We start from the raw sequence: 22,196 nt of genomic DNA, 5'->3' as shown, positions 1-22,196 counted from the left end.
TTCTCTTCATACTTAAAAAAAAAAAAAAATTAAATATTTTTGAAGTCTTAGATTTTTTCCCCCTATTAAAAAAGTAATGCATGTCTTTTGTTTAAAAGATAAATTAAAGCATTATAGAAATGTACAGTATAGAAAGTGAAAATTCCCTGTTAGCCCAAGCAGGAGTAGGGAACCTGCAGCTTTCTGATTTCAAAATTGTTCTCTTTTAAGCACCAAAGGAGGCAAGAACAGATTCATCTTTCTCTTCTGCACCCCTTTTAATAAAAAGATTTGTTCTGTAAAGTTTGGATTCAGTCAAAAGGCCGCACTTAAGGACCTAGAAGGCCACAGTTTCCCCACCCCTGCTTGGTGGTTTTTAACACAAATGATGGTTCCGTTCTATACAGTCTGCTTTGTGCTTTATTTATTTTCACCCAGTAGTATTTCTTTTGAATGTCTTTCTATATCAGTACTTAATAGTTTATCTCATTCTTTTAATTCCTATCTATACTATTATAAGAATGTTTTACAGTTTTATAGTTTATAATTTATTATCACCAGTTTTTTACTATTAAAAATGTATTTAATATAATCTCATCCAAAAAGATGCCACCCATCCCAAAGTCATTAGTATTAATAGACATATAATTTTATTTTTACCAATTCAGATATTCTATATTTTATATTAGTTTGCTTGATTATTTGAATTTATCTAGAAAAAGCTTAAACAGCCATGGAAGCTACTTAGAAATGTGAGAAGTCATTGGTATTAATAGACATATAATTTTATTTTTACCAATTCAGATATTCTTTTTTTTTTTTTTTTTTTTTTTTTTTTTTGAGACAGAGTCTCACTTTGTTGCCTAGGCTAGAGTGAGTGCCGTAGCATCAGTCTAGCTCACAGTGACCTCAAATTCCTGGGCTCAAGCAATCCTTCTGTCTCAGCCTCCCAAGCAGCTGGGACTACAGGCATGCACCACCATGCCCGGCTAATTTTTTCTATATATATTAGTTGGACAATTAATTTCTTTCTATTTATAGTAGAGACGTGGTCTCACTCCTGCTCAGGGTGGTTTCGAACTCCTGACCTCGAGCAATCCCCCCACCTCGGCCTCCCAGAGTGCTAGGATTACAGGCGTGAACCACCACACCCGGCCTAGATATTCTTTATTTTATATTAGTTTGCTAGATTATTTGAAATTATCTAGAAAAAGCTTAAACAGCCATGAAAGCTACTTAGGAAATTTTAACTGAAATGAGTTTCCATATTCTGAGTTAATTTCTTACCATCTCAAAAAAAGCCAGCACTTTTCTGTGCAATTACATAGCAGAATGAAACTAAACAATTTAGGCTTCACTTAACCATAATGTATTTATTTATCTTTTTAAAGGGACACATCAGACATGATTATTCAGTAACAATATTACTAGCTCCTTCAAAGTGCTATAAAGCATTGGAGAGCAGTCAACATTTGTTTCTATTACCCATTTTAGCACTTAGCATATTTCATCATAAAACAAAACAAAGGCATTGTTCTCTCTAAATAAAAAGGCAATTGATACTTTGTTTTTGGCTTAAGTGCAGCTTATTCTTTTGATGCATCCTTTTTTATGGGAGAATCTTTTTGTCCTTTTCCAATTTCCAGTTGCCCTACTAATCAAAACTTAGAGTCATCGCAGAATAGTTTGATCATTTCTTATATGACCAGAATTTATAATAGATGTCATCATTTTTCTTAGTGAATACGTTTCTGAATCACTTGGATTGTGTGTTTTCATTGCATGGCACCTCCCTATTTAAACCTATGCACAGAAACCACCACTGAATCATTATGATTTAAAAAATAATAACAAAAGGTTGAACTTGCCTAAAATAAGTAAGTTGAATTGTATTATATGTTTTATAAGTAAGCATATAATTTTCATTAGTAAAACTTCAAGAAAATCTGAGAGATGATAAAGCTAGATTATTGATTACTTATTCCTGAAATCTCTTTGTAGTGTTGCTATTTATATTGGTAGGGTGAAAATCTGAATTAAAAGTATGGCAATAGAACCTTATTCTGTGGGTATATCTCTCTCTGTATATTTTAAGGATAATGATTACTATAACACATATATCCATCCCCCCAAAAATATAAAAAGTCCTTGTGACAATTTTGAAATTATTAATCCTTATTTATAAATGGTTAAGAAATGGACGACTATATCTTAAAGAACAGAGGAGAATTATTTCTCTTTGAGCGGTGTTCAGTATAATCAGTGCTGTAGAAGAATACCATTTTTATTATAAGAACCATTTTAACACAAAGATCTGTTTATGACTTTAAAATAATTTTCTTTCATTTAGCGGCTTGGTGCCCCTTCATAATGCCTGTTCATATGGACACTATGAGGTAGCTGAGCTTTTAGTAAGGCACGGAGCTTCTGTCAATGTGGCGGACTTGTGGAAATTTACCCCTCTACATGAAGCAGCAGCTAAAGGAAAATATGAAATCTGCAAGCTCCTTTTAAAAGTATGTAGTTTAAAAAGTTATAAAAATAAAGTAATTGTATTTATATCTGGTTATTACTCGAAATTAAATCAGAGTGTTTTATCCTATTAAGAATAATAAGTGCTATAGAAACGGCTTCCACTTTCTATTTTACAGAAGACTGTCTGTGTGATATCATGATACTTACATTGCTTTGATTAGTGCCTCAAGTGAAGTTCTGAACTGATTTGATTAAATTCCCTTCATCAGAATTCATCAAAATAGGTTTTGGAAAGAGTCGAAATAGTTTGCATTGCTTATACTTACAAATATCAGGAAAAAAATGTGCAAGGAGAAATAAGTTTTTCTATCAAGTTTATTTTTTTCCTTTTACTGGCTATTTTATTATTAGCTAACTCATTCTCCATTATTAAACATTATTTAAACATTGTATCTTATAAGAACTTATTTTAATATCATATTTTAAATATAAGGTAATCTCTAAGCAAAGTTGTTCATACAGATTTTGGGGATATATGTGAAATAAAAACTAGTAGTTATATGAAACTAACAATAACTTTATGCTCCTTTTAAAGTATATTAAAGATGACCAGATATGTGCACGCACGCACAAATGCACGGTTTTCTCTTTTGTTTTTAACTACAGAAAAAAAGTTCTCATTAGATATAAATGAAGTTATTCTCCCGTCATATATTTTGTAGTATCAAATATATTCTTAGGAGTTGAGAAAACAGCATATTTGGTGCTCATTTTTATTATTACTGGTTGGTAAGAAATAACTTCCAGATCATTGTGAATCCATTGTCTAGCTTGGCTTATTCTTAATTTCCACAGTGGGCCAGCAGCAGTCTGTATTAGGCCCATAATAAAAATTCTTTACTTTTCTTTACTTTATTTCCTACATATTAAGTGATAAAACTTTTAAAATCAATGTAATTTTTAATACATTTGCACATAATTTTTATGATAGGTGTTAAGACTTATTATGAAAATATAAAAAATATTACCAAACTTTTTTCTTACTGATGGGATTTGGAATTAAGTACATTTTTCACATGTATGTCTTCCTCCTCTCTCTTCTTTTTCGTAATACCCGTGAGTATCTTTGTGTAATTGAAGTCTGGTTACAATAAACATCCAGGCCATTCTTAAATGGACAAGTTTTCCAAAGACAACTGAGAGTCTGGGAAATAGTACATTATATGACAAGTAAAAGATGCTTAACACTCCCTACTTCAGCACCACTGATCCTGAGGCTTTGATGGAGTAGTAGTTAGAAAGCTGATCCAATATATTGCTAAGTAGAGAATTAAGATATTGCCTCTTTTTCAAAATGCATATAGAATAGATTCCTTTCCTTGGATGAAAGAAGGTAGAGTAAATTAAATAATTAAGTAAATGCATACATACATACCTCCATCCCTCCCTACAGAAAGATGCTACAGAAAATACAAGCCCCATTTGGTTTTTCTTCTTTGTAGCATGGAGCAGATCCAACTAAAAAGAACAGAGATGGAAACACACCTCTCGATTTGGTAAAAGAAGGAGACACAGATATTCAGGACTTACTGAGAGGGGATGCTGCCTTGTTGGATGCTGCCAAAAAGGGCTGCCTGGCCAGGGTGCAGAAGCTCTGTACCCCAGAGAATATCAACTGCAGAGATACCCAGGGCCGAAATTCAACCCCTCTGCATCTGGCAGGTAAGGATCACTGGTGCTACCAAGTCTCCTTTTTTTGTCTTGGATACCTAATATGGTTTACCAAAAGATGAAACCAATGTTAAGCATAAAGGAGACTACTTCATAAAATGCTTTTGATTGACATACTTGTGTATAATTTCTTATTGTAAGGGCTCTCAATTATGCAGTAATAGCATTGGCTTTTGAAACAAAGAGTATTAAAACCATAACATTTTCTGGTCCTTATTATTTCTATACATATATGTATTTTTTTTCTTTTAAACTGACGTGTTTGCCCTTTTTTTTTTTTTTTTAACTCTAATAGCAGGCTACAATAATCTGGAAGTAGCTGAATACCTTCTAGAGCATGGAGCAGATGTTAATGCCCAGGACAAGGGTGGTTTAATTCCTCTTCATAATGCAGCATCTTATGGGGTGAGCATGCTAAAGTTCTAGAAGACTTCTCTGACATTTACTACTTCATTAAATACGTACTATGCATTGAGTAAGTAGATAGCTAACCAATAGCATAATTTAGCACAATTTTAATCTTCTGTTCAGAGCTTTTTCTTGCCTTCCAGTTAAGGTTATCTATCTTTTGGCCAATGGCCATGCTTCTTATAGCTTTTTGGTCTGTCCACATTATCTAGCACAGTGATATTTCTTAACTCTCAAGTAGATTTTAGAAACTATAAAAGCCAGGATGCTCCTATATGAACATGGAAATTATAATGGCTTATTTTATCATCAGCATTTTAAAAATGTTTAAGTCGCTGGGCACAGTGGTGCACACCTGTAGTCCCAACTACTTGGGAGGCAAAGGTGGGAAGATCACTTGAGCTCAGGAGTTCAAGGCCAGGCTGGGCAACATAGCAAGATCACATCTCCAAAAAAAAAATTATATATTTATATATATATAAATATATATATATATATTCAAGTAAGCAGTTGAGGAACTGGTATATATGATTTCAGAGAGTCCAAATTACTAGCTAAAACCCTACACTGAAAGTCCAGGCTCATCCTTTCAAGCACTGTAACTGTAATCATCAGTTGGAAGAGGAATGTGTTGCAGTGCCTTACAGCTTGTTGGAACTGACTGACAGACAGGAAGTAGCTAAGGCCCACTCAGGCGTGATGAATCACTGCAGTAGAAGAAAGACGGATGCTCTCGTGGTTGTCTCTTCAGCCACGTGATCCCTACTTGACTGTAAAAACTCACAGATGCCAGATTGCACCTACCAGGTGTTCTCACAGTTGGAGCTGCTATTAATGAGGATGGTTTCTAGATTTGCAAAAGGCTGACAAACTATAAATAGAAATTGAACTAAACACCTCGAGCTCCATATTCTTTCTCCCTGCTGTCTCCTCTCCTGCCTTTCTTGATGAGACTGTCCTCATCTTCTCAGATCCATTCTGCAAAGACCAGTGTTTCAGGGAGATGACAAATCTGAGTGGGAATATTTTGAAGAAAGCAAATAATTCGTTTTGAGTTGGACAAACAGCTAAGAAAATTATACTTCCAAGTATAATATAAATTAATTGAAAATATATTTAATAAATGTTATTAGTACTAAAATTCTCTTAAAACTATAGTGTTTAAATTATCTTTCCAAAGATGATTAGTCTTTTACTAAAATTGTTAGAATTTTTTAATCTTTCTTCACATAGGATTCTCAGCTTCACCAAACAACAAATAGTTCTACCAAAGATCTGGCATGCTTAATATTTACAGCTAACATAATGTGTATACATTTATGTATAATCCTTTTACCCTTAAGTTATAACTATACAGGTATATCAGTTGGAGGCTAATTTTTGGCACTTCTTGGCATGATCCTTCTCTCCGTATTGTATTCTACTAATCCGTTTGCTAAGCTTCAGTTAAGAGTATATAAAGCTGATGGGATCAGTAGAACTTAAATTAGAGTCTTTTATCCTCTCTGTAAACCTACTGATTTATAAGGATAGGTGGTAGCACTTATAGTAATGACCTGATCTAATAAAGATTGTCATGCTGTCAACTGTGTAGACTACAGTAGATCCCATACATTGGATGTAGGGAAGCTCTATCACATCAGTCTTCATAGCTGTCACAGAGGATAAAGTTTAATTTGTAAAGTAAGTATTTTACTTTTAGATCCCCATTCTTCTGATAAGAAAAATGTTGAGATGTTACTTATTCTACCTGTGTATCATTTAATGACCAGTGTGAGGGGAATAAAATGTACTGTGGTTCTCTTTTGCGGCTGAAGAGTAATGTAGTGTTCAGGTCAGCCTTGTTTTACTTCCTGTTCACTCGGAGCTGTCTTGCTGTTAGCTGAAGAGAGGCAGAATACGATCAGTCTCCCGACCAGAAGTCCACTGTTTCATTCCTCATAAACTGATTTCACCATTATCCATAATTCCTGCTCTTCTTTTCTAACACCAAGTGAGAAAAAATAATGAACACTTTTTCACTATTTCTTTTTATGTTATCCTGTTTGTTAAATCTCTACTGCTTAGCTTTTTGTAAATGAAGGAACTTACTGAGGAGAAAGTAGAACAAAACATTTTTCAGGCTACATAGAGGGCATTCGATAGAGGTTTTGGTTAACCTGGTTCAATCCATCCTTATATTGAAGAATGCAGATAAGAACTAGATAATGTGTTTATCGCAAGTATTTTCACCTCATTGGGTGGATTATTTGAGTCACTCTAAAAAATTCTTCATTTATTAAACTTGTAAATTCAGAAATCTAATATCTGTGAGCTAGTGTCTGTGTACTTACATTATTCACTAAAGCCTTTACTTTGGTGGGTTTTTTACCTTTTTTTCTTTTTATTGCCATGTTTTTCACATGTGCAACCCACTCCCCTCAGTAATCTCTCATGATACATGCCGATTCTCAGTTGGCATCCTCCCCATTGAGAACCTCTGCTCTACAAAATAATTTTATTTAATGCCATTTGTAAACTTATGATAGGTAGCCAATCAGTAACCATAGCGAATCAGTATTTCTCTTAATCTCAATGAATAGACTTAAGATGAGGACTAATGTTCATATTTAATACAATATAAAAATTTAAAATTGTTTTATCTTCCCTTAGCTAAAACCTAGATACAACTATGTTTTCATTATCTGTAGATACATAAACCTATCTATCTTTCTAAAGTTCCCTTTTATTCATTCTATACATATGCCTTGGCTGGGTATTTTAATGAAATTATCAGACTCCAGTCTATATTTTTCTATATTGTATTCATCCCATGAATCTGATGAGGCTTGCACTGGCCTAGCCACATATATTCATTTTGAGGAGACTTCCTGTGGCACTTTATTTGGAAGAGTGGCTTCTATACTAAACGTGAAGCAATTCGTAGAGCAGTTGGAGGTAGAGTGTTACCCAGCGATCTTGACTTAAAAGATTTCTCCCTAATATCATACACTCTTCCATTTTCAGCTTGCCAGGAAAATGGCTCTTGTGTTTCAGTCTAGCAAGATTCCTGCAGGCATCTGTGGTGTAATGGAAAACCCTAAACTTGAGATCTGAACATCTGGGATCTAGTCTTTACTCTTCTGTTCAATAACCTAGTAGTCTTCAGAAAGTGCCTCACTCTTTCTAATCTTCAGTTTTCTCACTAGTAAAAGTTGAGTGCTGAGACCTTCTTTTCAGGATATTGTAATGATTACATGAGACTGTGCATGTGGAAAGTGCATTCTTTAATCAAAGGCCCTGTAACAAATACAAGGTAATCTGTTACTATAAAATTACTCACTTCCCACAGTTCATGTGCGGAGCCAATCAGAGTAAGGGCTGCGTGTCACTCCTTCATCTCACAGCCTTAGAAATACTCTATATATTTGATCAGTTCAATATCAGTATTAATTGCACAGATTGACTAGTCTGGGGAAAAAATAATAATATGAGATGTCTGTGAAATTGCATAGTTATTTCCTTATGCAGTTATTTATTGGTAATTATACCTTGATGCATATTTACTATTTTTCCTCTAAAGAGTTCAGTCTGCTCTCTGTGTCTCTTTGGTCCTTTTCTATATAAAAAGGTCTTGCCACCTCAGTTTTTCCAAATGGAAAAACAAACATTAAGAAGCTTAAATAAAAGTTATAAGTTTCATGAGAACTAATAGTAATAGTAACATGGCCTTATTCTCTTTAGTGTTCTTTATATCATAATGCCTTGTATTATTTTTTAATACATGTTTACACAATTTTTCTGCTATTAAGTAAATGTAAAACATTGATATTTATTACCACAAAGCATGTAATTTTCTATTATAAATCAATTGGCTGATTAGTTTTTCTCTCTCAACTTTTGTATTTTCTCTAAAATGGATAATATTTGGGGCATTTCATGGCATCATTGTAAGAAAGCCTCTGAACAATTAAATGGCTTTAACTGGACCCCAAGCAGGATTCTCCCCTTTACTTCCCACCTTTTTGAAATTAAAGCCTTCTCAGTCTTTTTGTGTTATATTTGTCATATAAAATATTTTGTGTTCCAGCTGTATCATGAAACTATATTAAATTGGCTCTTTCTCCTGGAAACATTCCAGCAGACTTCAGTTCTATTTCTAGACCTTCCAGTTCAATACTTTGTTTTTACATACTGTATTGAATAGAACTGAGCTATGGCTGGTTTATTGCACTTGTCAGCCTTAAATTTCAGTTACTATTTTTGCCTCGTGGTATAGCTGTTTGAAAGAATTAAACAGCTTAAGAATTGTGTTTTTTAGTCTACTTGGGTAGTAATATACTCTTTCCTGTTCATTGCCCTTTTAGACATTTGTCAGCACATCTAACAAGCATATAATTGGCTTCTCCAAGCATAAACTATAAATTCAATATAAAAAAAGTTTAATCATATAGTCCAGATACACAATTCATTTTATACACACATACACAAACACGTAATTTTTCCTGGACTATCTAATTTTGGAAGCCTATGTAAATTAGTCTACTGAATTATATTATTCTGCAAATAAACATGGGAATAGAATAAAAGTAATCATCAGAAATAGTTTAAATAGCTTATAACTTCACTGACAGAAGCTTGAAGTTATTTCATGCTTTTAGATTAACTTAACAAAAATTGTTCTCTTTTCTCAATATATATATATATTTGATATGAATTAAGGGAAATAAATTACTAGGTTTGAGTTTAAGTAATTTTGATAGTACCACAGACGGTACCTGTTTTCATCTTTTGTGTTAGAAAGTCTAAAAAATTCAACTATAAAATCAATTTTATAATGATCCCAAAAGGATCACAAAACATTACCTCTTCTCAGAAGCCCGAGTCAGATTGTCTGATTGTGTTGTTGGGTTTTTGGTTTTTTGGCTTGTGTTGTCAGAGCAAATGTGGAAACTTGTTAGGAGTTAACTGATCTATACTTTTTAAATTTTCTTCACTTTGTTTTTCACAATTACTCTTCCCCAAATTAGTAAATACAACTAGGTATTCGTGTTATATAAAACTTTAATACTACCTCAGAAAAAGTGCCTGTTCTTTTTGAAGTGTCTTCAGAAATGCAGAGAAAATAATATATTAAGGAAGTTATGAAGTAACATGCCTTAAATCACATCTTGGGATCTTTCTTTCTTTACCTTCCCATTCTCAGAAACATCCGCTTAAAAAAACTCAATTTATTGTAGTTGGTACTAGCATAAATTAGAAATGTGTTCCCAACAGATAATGTGCATTAATTATCAAAAGTGATCAAGTTATACCAGGAAATATATCCATAAGGAACACAAATATGCCAATCACACAAAATTACAGAATATGAAATTGATATAGATTTCAGAATACTTCAGTGGTAACCAGCCTAGCATCTCTAAATATGTTTATAAAAATATACAAGTTATTTTTAATATTCTTAAAAGCCTAATTGTTACATCAGTATTACTTATACATAATCAATTAGCTTATTTCATAGGGACTTTTGGGAAGAAGCTGAAACCTTTTGCCATGTAGAGCTATCATTAGTTGAGAAAACCTTTCTCCTTGGAACTTCTCCTACATTGGGTTTTATAGTCCGAAAATTCTGTGGTGCTTATTTTTCCTTTTGTGCCCTCTGAGGACTCTTCCATTCTCCTTTTCCAAAATGTTGTTTTTCAATGCATTATCCCCTTTGTAATTATCTTCTTATATTCCTTTTCTTAGGGAGCTCATTATCAAGTGGCTACATCAATTAGTCCAGTATTCTGTTTTGTAATCTCCCTAGAGTCCATGCCTCCAATGCCAGGACCTTCATAGGTACTCAGCAGCTGTTTGGTTGGTGGGAAATGGGCAGGAGAGTTAAATGAATAACCAATGATGTCCTCTTAATTGTACTCTAGCCTTTTCTGTCAAGCCATTTATAGAACCCTCAGAAGCTACCTACCCCAAGTGAACCTTACCTTGCTTAGAGTTTCATACCTACTTAAACTTCTGTGATTCCAGTTCTGTTTATAGTTCTACCTTTGTTTTTTTAATCTAGATTCCCCCCAAGAAGAGTAGTCATCTTTGACTTTTCTGTCTCTTCTTCTGTTGTGAATTTGTCTTTCTAAACCCAATTTTTTTTTCCTTCAGAATTTCTCAGATTTAGCCCTTCTTGCCCATTCTTCTGTTACCATCACAGTTCGGAGTTCTTATCACCTCATGCCTGGGTTATTAGCGTGTCTGCTGCTAACACTTCCTCACCCCTAAATCATTGTGGACATGACAGACTATAATAATTTTTGTAAAATATTTTGATATGTTACTTTTTCAAAGTATAAGAAAAAACATTAAGAATCTTTGAAGTGAGTGTTTTAATAAATAGATCAGATTGTGATAGGTTAGAAGAAAAATGTGAAGATAAAAAGAGAAACTGTGTAGAATGCTCATTTGAAAAGTTTGGCAGATAAATTAGACCATTAATACAGAAGATGAGGTCAGGTACTAGTTTCACTTTACACATTTGTGTTTAAAATAAAACTAAATGTGTTAGAAGGCTGAATTAAAAAAAAAAAGCATAAATACTTACAGGGTAAAAGAATATTGTAGAATAATTGGAGGAGGCAAGAAAAGATAGAATCCACAGTATAGGTGGATGGATGAAATGCTCTTTTTTTGTTTAGAGGAAACTTATTTATTAAGGATAAGAATACAGATATAGAGTGTGAATCATTAAATAAAAACAAGTGTACATGATAGTACATCTAATATGCTAGATGGTCTCTTTCTTAACTTTGTATATCCTTTTGTTTTTCTTCAGCATGTTGACATAGCAGCGTTACTGATAAAATACAACACATGTGTAAATGCAACAGATAAGTGGGCATTTACACCTCTTCATGAAGCAGCCCAGAAAGGAAGGACCCAGTTATGTGCCCTCCTCCTAGCACACGGTGCAGATCCAACTATGAAGAACCAGGAAGGGCAGACACCTCTAGATCTGGCAACAGTAAGTCCTTATTTCAAATGCTCAGTGTTCACTACACTTTCAGAGATGACATTACATTCTAGGGCTCAGCAGGTTTACCTTTAGCAGTGCTCATTTTGCTTAGAATAAGAACAAAGATTTCCTTCTGTACATTTTTGAGGTTGTATGCTTTTTATATGAAAACATAATTTAAAACTGTTAAGGCAAACTAAACGGTAAGTTAACTTAATTTTTTTTGCCCTACTTAGCCTGGTGGGAAAACATGAATCATAAGAAAACACATTTCTGAAGCGTATCCTCAAAGAATTACACTTAGTAAAGTATCTTGTACCTTTTATGTTATTGTAGAACAAGTAATGTTCATGATAATTTATCTGTGAGATAGTCAAAGAAAAATTAACTCTGGGTGGTATATTATTCTAACAAAGATGGAAAAGCAAATTATATACTGTAGAAATACTTTCCATACCAAGAATTAAAATTTTGTGGTTAAATATTATCTTAACCACAAATTATAATTTTTTAAGCCAGAAATAGTTTTCCAAGTTACATTCTGTTTCATTTATTTATTGCTGAATAACAAACTGTTTCAAGACACTCAGTGACTTAATGTAATAATGATCTGTTATTAGGATTCTGAAACATTGGCTAGAGGGTTCTTATGCTGATGTCACCCTGGGTCACTTGTACAGCTGCATAGAGCTGGTGGTGAGAGCGGAAACATAAAGATAGCCTCACTCATTGCCTGGGTCCTGGGCCGAGATGGCTAGAGGGATGGGGCCTCGGCATCTGTGTTGTCCCCATAAGCCATGTCATCATTAGATAGTCTTGCTAGAATTTCTTTACAGAATGATTGCATCTCCAGAGAGAAAAAAAGCAAAAGCTGCCATTCGTCTCTAAGGCTAAGCCTGGAACTGAGATGCTGTTCCTTTCTACAACACATTCTGTTGTGCATAGCAAGTCATCAGTTCAGCCAGATTCGAGGGATTAGGGAAATAGACCCTATCTTTGAAAGGAGAAGCAAAAACTTTGTGGCCTATTTTAATCTACCGTACTTCTCCCTATGGATACAAATTACTTACATTTTCCCCACATTCAAACTGTATTCATGCTCCCTCCCCCCAAGAGGAGGCAGATAGCCATCACTAGGCCATAGCAATTCTGAAATCCAGCCAGGCACATGTGGTCAGGGCCATCTACTCTGGAGTCGGGGAATGGTCCCTGATTAGGACCTCATTCTGTTCCCAGAGAGTAGTTTTCCATAGCTCTTGGCTATCCCCTCTGATTCATCCTTCTCTTTCTGTAAGAAGTAGCCCATATTTACAGCTAAATGGCTTTCTTAACCTGTTCTCTGCTCCTAGAAATCTGGGGTCCCTGAGCCTTTTTTCATTTTGAGCTATCTGTCCCTTTTAGTCCAAACTGGTGTAACTCCTTTATAAACTTTTGGGTTTCCCATCAAGTTGTATGTCACTTCATCAGACAAAAGCCCCAGCTACACATCTCCTCAAGATTGGTCCCTTTCTAATTTGGATTGCAAGTCAAGGTGCTTGTGGGACAGTGCCCGAAGATTCTCAGAAGTGCTTTCATCTAGCTGAGAGAGTTCAAAGGCACCACTTTAAAGGTCTTTTTAAGACTTTTAGGTAATAATATCCATAACTTATGAGTTGATTTTTACTCTGAGGACATGTTTTATTTTCAGCACCCCGAATATGACCTTTGGCCTAAAGCATTTTTTTACTTTGAGAAATTTTGCTGGTGGAGAGTCTGGGAATGATGAATAATTTTATTTTCTAAAGTACCAAATCCTGGTGAAAGTATTTCCTTAAAGAGATCTAAACAGTTGCTTTCTTAGTTCTCTCTTCCTATACTTTATCAGGCAGGCAAAACAAGCCAGTCCAGTTAGCAGAGTCAGCGTTCTTCCTGGAAATCTCCTTAGCCAGATCCCCAAGTTTATTAGGTTCATTTTCTGCCTTCCATAATTCCTCATGTGCGAGCATCACCAAACATTCCACGACACAGCATCAGTGCCCCTTTCTCCAGCCTTCACTAGCACTTGCCTAACTACCTTCCACTAATAGTCACCTTGCCACCCTCGTGCCTCCAGCCAAAGCCACATGTCCAGTAGCCCCCTACTTCCAGGTACCAATTTCCATGTCATTTCTCTATTGCTGCATAACAAGCTGTACCAAACCCTAGTGAGTGTTTTAACATAACAGTGTATTGTTTTTCATAGTTCTGGGAGTGGACTAGGCTTAGCTGGGCAGTTCTGCTGTCTGTACAGCTACTTTAGCTGGGGACTCGGCTGAGGCTGGAGCTTCCAAGATGGCCTTTCATCCTGCAGGGCTCTCTGCATGCAGGATCTCATCGCTCAGTAGTCTAGCTCCAGCCCAAGCTTCTGTGCAACATGGTGATGGCTCCGAGAGAGTAAAAGTAGACACTGCCAGTTCTCTTAAGGCCTGGCTCAAAAGCCCCAGAATATCACTTCTGCATTCTATTGGTCAAAGCAACTCACAGGGAAAACTAGGTTCAATGGGAGGGAAATAGAGGTGGCTTGCAGGTAGGAGGAAGGAGTTGATGGCTGGCTATCTTTGAAGACTATCTCCTGCATACTCCAACACCAATACAGCTGATACTTACAAACTGTAAAATTCATGAATAAATGAGTCAAATTAAAGTGTCACCCCTTTAAAATTTCACTAGATGTTAATTGTACATTAAATTATTGTGTGCACTAAATAACTGAAGATTATTGTAGTTTAAGCAAACAAAATATAGTAAATATGGAAATTTCTTCTAAAGAAGAATGAGAACACTCTAAAAGTGCTTTCTTTAAATGGAAGAAGTATTTTTAAAGATTATACAGTTTCTCTTGTATCTACTGAAACTACTGAGACTCTTTAGGGCTGTGGATATGAGAAGGAAAGAGGAAGGAATGATCAAAAATCAATAGGAAATATTGAAGCTTTCATTAAGAAAAATATTTACAAAGAATTTGATCCTTAGTTATAAAAATACTATATTTTAAAAAGGTAAGTTTTTTTTATGTTTTTTTTTAATTATTATTTTTAGGCTGACGATATCAGAGCTTTGCTGATAGATGCCATGCCCCCAGAGGCCTTACCTACCTGTTTTAAACCTCAGGCCACTGTAGTGAGTGCCTCTCTGATCTCACCAGCATCCACCCCCTCCTGCCTCTCTGCTGCTAGCAGCATAGATAACCTCACTGGCCCGTTGGCAGAGTTGGCAGTAGGTGGAACCTCCAACGCAGGGGACGGCGCAGCCGGTGCAGAAAGGAAGGAAGGAGAAGGTGAGTATATCCTGTCAGTGCTTATTTATTTATGCTTTTTATAATGGAACAGATTCACTTTTTTCTACTGGTAATTATTGAACACCACCTCACTTAGTAAAGACATCCTGTCTGTAAATTTTCATACACACGTCTTATAAGAAATACTTCTTCATAGAAGACTGCCAGATTCCTTGGCATCTACATTGTTCTTATTTATATTCTAGGATGTCTATTTCCAACTGTAGTATCTCAATGAACTACTGAGTGGGTCTTATTATTGAAATTATATCAGCAAACAACTGAGAGGTCATTGAAGAAATGAAAATTAAATAGCTGATATATTTGAATTTTTCGATTCATTAAAATCATTAGATTATCTTGTATAAAATATTTTATATTAGAATTATAATAGTCTATACTTAAGTTCTTATATTATAATCTATAATGTTATGCTAACTACATTATAATATAAATATTATAAATCTGATAAAATACTTGTCAACCTAATTCAGAGATAACTTGAAGCATCTGAATTAAGTTTATGTATTCTGTATTATTTTATGCCACGTAGAATCACCTGTATAGCCAAGGGTGTCAGAAAGCCATGGCTTTAAATAGATACTAAAACTTCCTTTAGATTCATAAAATTCTTTCTGAGAAACTTTAGTATGTTCTGTTTTAGTTGCGGGTCTTGACATGAATATCAGCCAATTCCTAAAAAGCCTTGGCCTTGAACACCTTCGGGATATCTTTGAAACAGAACAGGTAAACTTTCTTATATATATTTGAATCTTTTTAATTAAATATTAAGTTATTAATAGCCACCCACTCTTTCTCTTCTGCTTCTATGTATTTCTGTAGAAGCCAAGGGAACCTAGTATGTTATACTCTCCCCAAAATTGTCTAACAGATGGGAGTCTTTAATTGTTGTTTTATTTTTATAAGCAGTCTGGCTCTATACATTTTATTGCATGTCAGAACTTAGGCTATGAAACCACCTCAAAAGAAATGTTTTCAAAATTGTCTTTGGTTGTTTTGTTTCCAAAAAGTGGTGTCATTTATTCATCACATTTCACACTACTGATGTGACTAGACACTTAAAGTGATTGCCCATTAATTTGGAAAGCAAAGTAATACTTAAAAAGGTAGAACATGGAGAACATTAAGAAGTAAAATTTTCATGAACCAACTGCAGGGTTTTGATTCACGTGGCCCCAGGGTCAAAACTAGCCTGAGTTAAATACAACTCACGTGGCAGTCAATGTGTTAAATGTTGAACCAAAAATTGGCCATATACTCTAATAAACTCATTCTATTTTCAGACACATCTTAAATGTCTTTGAAGGGCTAAATATGAAGTCATCATTAGGGCATTTATGAATTAGGATCCTTCTGTTTGCTGTGCTGTTTTTACACAGGATAATGAGTTTTTGACTTGATATTGTATAGTTTTATTACCGTATTGTTAAATATCAAATGATAATAAGTTCTTGAGTTTAAACTGAGTATTATTGATATACAGGGAATCTTAGGATGGGAAAAGTGTTTAGAGATGATTATGTCATTCTCCCAGGTTTAGAAAATCACCTTTTTAACATCCATGTCAGTCCTCCAGCCAGGGAAGATAACTTGTTATAGTTCGAAGCAGGTATAATAGAATGCTTGTAATTTAAAGTATACTAAATGTATAGATAATCCATTTGGTTTATGTTTATGCTTAGCCGGTTTTGCTTAGAAATCTAACCTCAAGTCCACCAATGTTTACGTTTCATAGGGCTGCCATAACAGATTACCGCAAACTTGGTGGCATAGCAGAAATTTCATTCCCTCACGGTTCTGGAGGTCAGAAGTCTGAAATTAACATGTCGGCAGGGCTGTGCTCCCTGTAGAGGCTCTAGGGGAGGATCCATTCCGTGCCTCTTCTAGGTGCTGGTGGTCAGCAGCTTCCTTGGCTCGTCGTGGCCACACTATTTTGGTCTCTGCTTCGATCTGTACATTGCTTTGTCCTCTGTCTTCTCTGTATGTCTCTTATAAGGACACTTGTGGTTCAATTTAGGACCTACCAATACAATCCTGGATGATCTCATCATCTCAAGATCTCTTACATTTGCAAACACCTTTTTTCCAAACATGGTAACATTTAGGCGGTGAGAATTAGAACTTGAACACATCTTGAGGGCCACCACTGAGCCCAATACAATATAATAGAGTCCTTCATATCTTTTCAAGGCCTGGTCAACTTAACAGAGATGTTTAAACCACCCACCTCTACAGATCTTCCCGTATTTTGGAATAAGTCTACCTATTTATTATTTCAATATTCTTTATATGACATAGTTTCCAAATTCTTCTTTGCCCCATTCTGGTTTCTTTCTAGGCTTATAGTCAATAGGGAGTTAAGATTTTCTTCTGCCTTTTCATATTTTTGTAGCTAAATAAACTTCTTATATTGTTTATTGTAGTTCCATCTTCAATGTTCTTAACATCCAAAACAGTTAGTAGATATAACATTGGACTAAAAGAACAACTTGATTCTAGTTATTTTCACCTTCTTACTAGCTGTGTAGAGTTGGCTTAAAAAGCATTTGATCTATCACTTCCCTTACCTATAAAATACTCGCTAATGTCCAGATAGTTAAAATTTCCATTCATATTATGCTTCTGTGTCAATTTATAAAATTATAGACTGCTGTAATCATTTCCTCGTCCTACCATTTATTCTTCTTCTGGTTTGGAGATTTCTTATGAGAATATCTTAAACAGTAAGAATCCTTTTCTGTTATTCCTCCCTGAAGGTATAAATGCTACTTTAAAAGCATTATATTCTGTTATAACCATATTACAACCACATCTCTTCTTCCTAAATCATATCCACAATAATTGTGAAATGTTAAACATATCTTCACTTAATAAACCAAAGACCCTAATTCAAATAAATGACTCCAATTGACTGTTGAAAGTTTTCCAAAGAACATAATTTTTTCTTTTTCAGTTTATATTGTATATTTTCTGTCAGTAACTGACTTCCTGTGGTATTTTTGTCTCATTTTATTTATTTTAATAGTTTGGTGTCCCAGTCGGTCCTTCTGACAGCTTATCCTGGTTTTATCTGTTTCATTGTCCTTATTTCACTGCAGTCTTGTTCTGAGTAAATGGTTCCATTGATTTTCTTTTGGCCAGAATAACTTCTATGTCCTTTTCTTGACCAATATGTTGACTATTACATTTAATGTATATAACCTAGCACAGTTCCTTTCCTCCAGACAAATGATAGTACCTTTTTTGTGTGTCGAGCTGTGCTTAACTATCCTCTGGCAGCAAGCAATCAAATTTATTTTAATTGTAAATATTTGTCTAGCTTTCAGTTATAAAGTAATAAATTTGGTAACCCTTTCTCTAACTTATGCTCAGAATTTTCTCCCATTAACATTCTTTATCAGGCCAGTAATATGTAGTAATAGTCAACATATTTGTGTAGTGGGGAAAGAGTGGAGGTGCATGCATTGTACCTACTTAATTCATGTTTGTTTACCTTAAGCCAGCAAGCCATTCTGTTTCCTAAGATGCTTTGACATAATTAAATGTCTATTGCCTCTGTTTCTACTCATGCATACTTCTTTCCCAGTGGGGTGTGGACTGTAGTTATTTTATTTCTGGTTCCAGAGAGAGACCTCCTTCAGAGTGTCATAGCCTCAACTTTCCTCAGTTATTTTCTCTGAAATCTCTCAACTCAATTGTCTTGTTTCCCATAGATAATTGGCCAAGTTCTATACTAAATAATATATACCTATATCCTTTATCATTAATACAGTACCAGCATGACTTTGGTCTTCCTTTATAACATAGCTTCCTACCTAGAATACTTTTTCTATGGGAAAGACAGATCTGATTTACATTGCAATTCCTGGACTGTAAATGCTATGACTTGGAAGACTACTTTGTGAATGTATTTATGGTCAACCCATATATTTTCATGGAAAGTGACCATATAAATTTTGATTTCAAAATTCCTGAAGACAAAGGCATGGCCTCAACTAAATTCACCGTGAACATGATTGTAAAGTTAGTTCTTACAACCACTACTCTAGCCTGCAACCTTTTAAAGCCAAGTAAAAGAAAGACTTTTTCCATTAAAACTCTAATTTTCTCTCCGAACCCCAGGTAAAATGAACAGATCTTAGAAGCTAGAGGCAGCCCTCCTTGAAGTGACATTGGCTTTATATCCAAGATGATTTTAACTGATACTGGATAATTTTTACTCTTAAGATTATAATTTCATTTTATTTATTTATTTGAGACCAGTCTCACTTATGTTGCCAGGGCTAGAGTGCCATGGCGTCAGCTTAGCTCACAGCAACCTCAAACTCCTGGCTCAAGCGATCCTCCTGCCTCACCGTCCTGAGTAGCTGGGACTACAGGCATGAGCCACCATGCCTGGCCTAAGATTATAATTTTATTTTAATATGTGCTAGATATAAATAACTAGCCCAACAAACTTACAATTTCCTGGATGTAATTTAATTTAAAGATGATTTTCAGAAAAATAGTTCTAGCAGTTTACAGGGATATATAAAAGCCTGAATCTTGGAACATGTCTATAATCCAACTAACCTACTTTCCTTCCAGATATTTCCCTTTCTTTTATTGATAGTATTATGTCATACTCACCCAGCTTCAGAATTTTAGAATACTGTTTAATTACTTTCATTCATTATTTTTAAAACCATTTCTATTTGCCAGGCCGTCTGTTCTCCATTTAAAATTACTCCCAGATTCATCCCTTCCATGCCACTCCATCTTCTTCCCAATCACTTTCTCTTCCATGTCTGCCCTTCATAATACCACCAGTTTCCTCCTCCTAAAATACAACTTGGATTGTGTTACTCTGCTGAAATGACTTCCCAAGGCTTTGGGGGTACTTTCTAAGCAAGGCATGGGTCTCAGGAGGTGGGAATCACAGAGTCTGTCTGCCACAACATGGCAGCTGCCTCTCAGAGGGTGAGCAGTCCAAGGGAGTGCATGCCCAGGATGAAAGCCACAGTCTCTTTATTACCTAATGTGAAGTGTAATATCCCACCACTTCTGTTGTATTATATTTGTTAGAAGTGAGTCTGTAAGTCTGTCCCTCGCTCCGGAGGAAGGGATTATAACGAGGGCACAATCCCAGGAGGAGGTGGGGGTCACTGAGCCATTTTATGGCTGCTGTCCACGGAAGCTGTGAGGCCTCCTCTCACCCTTGCTTTCTGTGTGACTTGATATCACTCGATCACGGGTTTTGTTGCATTAGTTTGAATTTTTTGCATTCATTTTATGATTGGAGCTGTATGATGAACAAATATGTTAAATACTCTCTAGGGCATTATGGAGAATACTGTGTATTGCTGCCCTGGTTTATACTTGCTCAAATATGTACTATTTGTATCCATTCAGAAAAGTTTGAGAATGCTTTGAGTTGAAGTTACCACGTAGATGTGAAATCCTGTTTTTATGTGAACCTTATTTAAACTGAAGTTTAGAATATTTAGAACAAAAAAAATAAGACATCAATAATACGGTTTCCAAATTATATTAAAATCATATCTAGCTAAAAATGTAAAAGCTCCTATTATTCTGTGAACTATTATGTCTCATAGATGTATGTTTCAGAGCTGTTGCTTTTTAAAAGCTCTGCTGAAACCTTCCTTTGGGTGTTTGGAAGTGAATTGCCCATTTTGTGCAATGGAGCAATTATTTCTTAAGTGGCCACTTAGAGGCAATATAGTAAATTATTTCCAAAGAATGAGTGATGTATGCTCATTGCACTGAGAAGATTAAACTCATTATATAATATTTCATTCTGACAATAAAAATCAGAAGAGCTTCAGGCTTAATTTGTCAGTTTTTTAAATGTCATATATAAGTTAAATGTGGAAAAAGCTATGGATAGATAAAAATTTTATCTTACTTGAGTTGTAAAAGGAGTGCATATAAAAGGATTTCTCTGTTTTCCAAGGAACGAGAAAATCAAGGGCGAATCTTATAGACTAGTGTTTGGATTGTCACAAGGCCAGCTTCTGGGCTAGAAAATTGCATGTTCAAGCCCTCAAGAAATGGGCTGCCCCATGTGTCCTCCTGTGTGTGCAGAACACAGCCACTAGGTGGTAGTAGAGTCACAGTGACTTTAGCCCACAAAGGAACTAGGTCATTTTGAGCCAACTAATCATTTCCATCTACAGGGATGAATAACCAAAAATTAAAAACCACTATGTTGTATAAAAATAGAATATATTTTAGGCAGCAGGGATTGTTATATCTGCAAATTTATAAGAGAGCTTAGAAGCCTCTATTCTCTTTTCTTGGGTAAATTCAGGTCTGTAATCTACCTGAACTCTTGAGATATAAACCTCACTACTTTCTAAGGCAGCCTGTTCCAGGCTTGAATATTTCTTAGCACTAGGAAGTTCTTCCTTATCTTTATGTGAAGTCTGCTCACCCTTCTTGCCACATTCCGATCAGATGTGCTAAACAGTTCTCTCTCTCCTTGCCATCCGCTGCTACTGCCTGCTGGATACCAGGATCTGGCATATCCCCATTTTCAAGCTACTGATTCATCCTATATCCTGAAGTAAGCAGAAAATGGTAGAATTAAATAATCAAAAGGAAATATCTCAATGATCATTTTGTATTTCTATAGTGTTATTTCTGCCCTTTTTAATTCTCCACTGACCAAAACAAATTAAGTGAGCCAAAAAACTGATAAAGCTCTCAAGGCAACTTTTAAAAAGATTGTAAGTTTATGCCTATGCAGGGAACAAAAGAATTTTCTTAATTTTAATGTTAATCATAGCTTGTAGACAGACAGAAGAGCTTTTGTCCTTTTAAAGAAATGTTAAAGGTTTACCAAACTAGGCCAAGGTGGCTCACACCTATCATCCTAGCACTTTGGGAGGCTGGGGTGGGAGGATTGCTTGAGCCCAGGGGGTTGGAGACCAGCCTGAGCCAGAGCAAAACCCTGTCTCTACAAAAAATAGATTAGCCAGGTGTGCCTGTAGTCCCAGCTATTTGGGAGGCTGAGGCAGGAGTATCACTTGAGCCCAGGAGTTTGAGGTTGCAGTGAGCTATGATGACACCACTACACTCCAGCCTAGGCAACGGAACAAGACCCTCAAAAAAAAAAAATAGACTTACCAACTAATTTTGTTTTATTTTTCAGATTACACTAGATGTGTTGGCTGACATGGGTCACGAAGAGTTGAAAGAAATAGGTATCAATGCATATGGGCACCGCCACAAATTAATCAAAGGAGTGGAAAGACTTTTAGGTGGACAACAAGGTGAGCTACTCAGAAAACAGTAAATTTC

At 35.3% G+C, this 22,196-nt stretch overlaps 1 protein-coding gene across 2 annotated transcripts in view; it reads left to right on the top strand.

Annotated features, from left to right (window-relative positions):
- Positions 1 to 22,196, top strand: part of TNKS (tankyrase) — a 201,589-nt gene that overhangs the window by 161,211 nt on the left and 18,182 nt on the right. For both annotated transcript variants that reach the window (XM_012739787.3, XM_012739786.3), the window contains 7 exons: positions 2,330 to 2,495; positions 3,957 to 4,176; positions 4,481 to 4,590; positions 11,399 to 11,587; positions 14,636 to 14,873; positions 15,538 to 15,620; positions 22,048 to 22,168. In XM_012739787.3, the coding sequence (XP_012595241.1) occupies positions 2,330 to 2,495; positions 3,957 to 4,176; positions 4,481 to 4,590; positions 11,399 to 11,587; positions 14,636 to 14,873; positions 15,538 to 15,620; positions 22,048 to 22,168 (1,127 nt within the window). The remainder of the gene's footprint in view (positions 1 to 2,329; positions 2,496 to 3,956; positions 4,177 to 4,480; positions 4,591 to 11,398; positions 11,588 to 14,635; positions 14,874 to 15,537; positions 15,621 to 22,047; positions 22,169 to 22,196) is intronic.

This window comes from Microcebus murinus, chromosome 24 (assembly GCF_040939455.1).
Source record: "Microcebus murinus isolate Inina chromosome 24, M.murinus_Inina_mat1.0, whole genome shotgun sequence".
In the NCBI taxonomy this organism is placed as follows: domain Eukaryota; kingdom Metazoa; phylum Chordata; class Mammalia; order Primates; family Cheirogaleidae; genus Microcebus; species Microcebus murinus.
The sequence above is the reverse complement of the archived record's forward strand: the minus strand, read 5'-3'. Positions and strand labels throughout refer to the sequence as shown.